The following is a 2,217-nucleotide window of genomic DNA, read 5'->3' as shown; positions in this document are numbered from 1 at the left end:
CATCACCAGCTCTATGACACCATTGACGATCAACACGTCAGGAACAGCGTTGGGACCAATGTCAGGGTTTGTGGGGGGCGAGGAGATGCAAGAAGCCTGGAGGATCATGGTAGCTGCGGAGAACCACCACCTCTACACCGCTCAAAACCATCTCCCCAAGAAGAGTTCCATTCCTAAACCCGGGGCGGGGAGGAGAGACAGGGGTACCTGGAGGGGAACACAGTCCAGGTCAGCTCCACCAAAAACCCTCCCCTGACATCCAGTTGAACCCTTTAAGTCAATGTTAACTCAACTTCAGAGCAATAAAGTTTGACACTCTCTTTATTTTTATCCTTGCAAGCACACAGAGGCTACAACAGATACAGCAGGAGACAGAGAAGGGAATGGAGTAGGAAAGAAGCAAGGAGACAGAGTAGGAGACAGGTAAGGACAGAAGGAGATGCAGGAGACCATTTAAAGTCAGAGATCGCTCATCACCATGTGGCATCAGTCAGCCTTCTACAGGCCAGACTCAAACATGCAACATGGTTGTGATGTCATGTGAATCACACAGATTCTGACCCGGCGTGTAAGAAGTGACATCACAGATCTCAGTAGTAGTCCAGGTCATAGTCTGACTCCATCAAGTCCAACTCTGAGACCCGAGGAGATGTGGGGGATGAAAGGTCACCTGAGGGCACAGTGATGATGAAGATGATGATGATGATGGTGGTGGTGACAACGATGAAGATGATGATGGTGGTGATGATGACGTTGGTGGTGGTGATGATAATGATGAAGATGATGATGGTGGTGATGATGACGTGGGTGGTGGTGATGAAGGTGATGATGATAATGATGGTGACAAAGACAGTGGTGATGGTGATGAAGATGCTGATGATGGTGGTGACAAAGATGTTAGTGATGATGATGAAGATGGAGACAAAGATGATGCTGATGAAAGTCACCTCCACCCGCAAGACTCACACTCTGTGGTCTCACCTGAGGGCCGGACCTCTAACCAAGCCACAGCAGAAGCGGTCCCTAAATGGTTCCGAGCAGAGCACCTGTAGGAGCCGGAGTCCTGAGGTTGCGCCCCCTCGATCTGCAGCCAGCTGGACAGCTCAAACCTCCGGGGTCCACCCCGTGACTGTGGAAGACAAGGAGGACACCTAGCAACGGCCGGACCTTTCGCTTGCTCACCCAGTGACCTGGCCTCACCTGTACCGAGATATGGGCGTCGTCCCCAGGCAGCACTACGTCCCCACCCTCCTTGGTCCACTCCACTGCTGCTATAGGGAAAGCGAAGACTTCGCAAAGGAAGACCAGGCTGGTACCGGTGGACCGGATCTGATGCTGGGGGTGAAGCTTGATGACCGGAACTGACAAGAGAAGGACGTTTAAAATAGCGTGCATAGGCATGCACGCCATTGTGGTTTACCGGTCCTGCAGGCTCCCATCCCGATCATCTCGAGCTCAGGACTGGAGAACTTGGCCTGTCTGAACTGACACTCGTTGCTGTAGGTGGTTCCGTCCGAGCCACAGACCGGCTCCTGGAGGACGCACACACACACGCGCTCCTCCCCGTCCTGCTCCGATGCTCCCCCGGGGCCCGGATCCTGCTGGCACCGTAAGCCAGCACCGCACAGTCCGAAGACCCCGGCGCTGCGCTCCGCTGGGTCACATGCTTGACCTTCCAGGTTGCCGCACTCTTCGCAGCAGCCACACGCGTCCGGCACCAGTCCGGCCCGGCAGCCGCGGGTTTCTGGGCACAAGTCCGGATCACACTGCCCGCACGACCAGTTGCCGCGACCGAGTTCTTCGTCGGGGAACCAGTTCGGAAACGCGTCGCTGGTCCGGAGAGCGAGAGTCACCAGCAGCGAGAACAGAACTCCGGCGGCCGGCATCTTCAGACCCGGACGATGAACGACACAGAGCGGGACCGAAGAGTGACCAGGTCCGGCGGAGTTTAAACTGTGTGGCCGAACTCTTCCGTCATCAGCCCGCAGTTAACCAGCGACTTCCGCTCGGCGTGTCACAATAAAAGCACGAGCGGAGCCGATCTTCAGAGTTGTACCTAAGTGCAGACAGACTGGCCGACCTCAACGGAACGGAACCAACCCAAACGCGGCCAGTACGATATCATCAACTCATTTGCACATCGAGGATTCCACACAGCAAGTGACTTAAAGAAATATGGAAAGACAAAATGGTGAAGAAATAGCATTTGAATGCATG

At 54.8% G+C, this 2,217-nt stretch overlaps 1 protein-coding gene across 1 annotated transcript; it reads right to left on the bottom strand.

Annotated features, from left to right (window-relative positions):
* Positions 1-323: 323 nt before the first annotated feature.
* On the bottom strand, positions 324-1,967 carry kazald3 (Kazal-type serine peptidase inhibitor domain 3). The gene is made up of 4 exons (XM_053871379.1): positions 1,421-1,967; positions 1,201-1,361; positions 982-1,129; positions 324-670 (listed from the first exon to the last, which is right to left on the bottom strand). Exons 1-4 carry the CDS (start codon positions 1,884-1,886, stop codon positions 591-593), a joined length of 855 nt encoding a protein of 284 aa, XP_053727354.1. The 5' UTR covers positions 1,887-1,967; the 3' UTR covers positions 324-590.
* Between the last annotated feature and the right edge of the window lie 250 nt (positions 1,968-2,217).

The sequence above is a fragment of the Synchiropus splendidus genome, chromosome 7, assembly GCF_027744825.2.
Source record: "Synchiropus splendidus isolate RoL2022-P1 chromosome 7, RoL_Sspl_1.0, whole genome shotgun sequence".
In the NCBI taxonomy this organism is placed as follows: Eukaryota; Metazoa; Chordata; class Actinopteri; order Syngnathiformes; family Callionymidae; genus Synchiropus; species Synchiropus splendidus.
Note: the sequence above shows the minus strand (reverse complement) of the source record. Positions and strands in the feature narration are given on the sequence as shown.

Bases quoted from the DNA above. Each gene is read 5' to 3' on its own strand.
- kazald3 (XM_053871379.1), bottom strand. From the start codon at position 1,886: ATGCCGGCCGCCGGAGTTCTGTTCTCGCTGCTGGTGACTCTCGCTCTC. The intron at 1,130-1,200 runs GTGAGGCCAGGT...TGTCTTCCACAG, and splicing joins ACGCCCATATCTCGGTACAG to TCACGGGGTGGACCCCGGAG. The intron at 671-981 runs GTGAGACCACAG...CTGTGCCCTCAG, and splicing joins GTTAGAGGTCCGGCCCTCAG to GTGACCTTTCATCCCCCACA.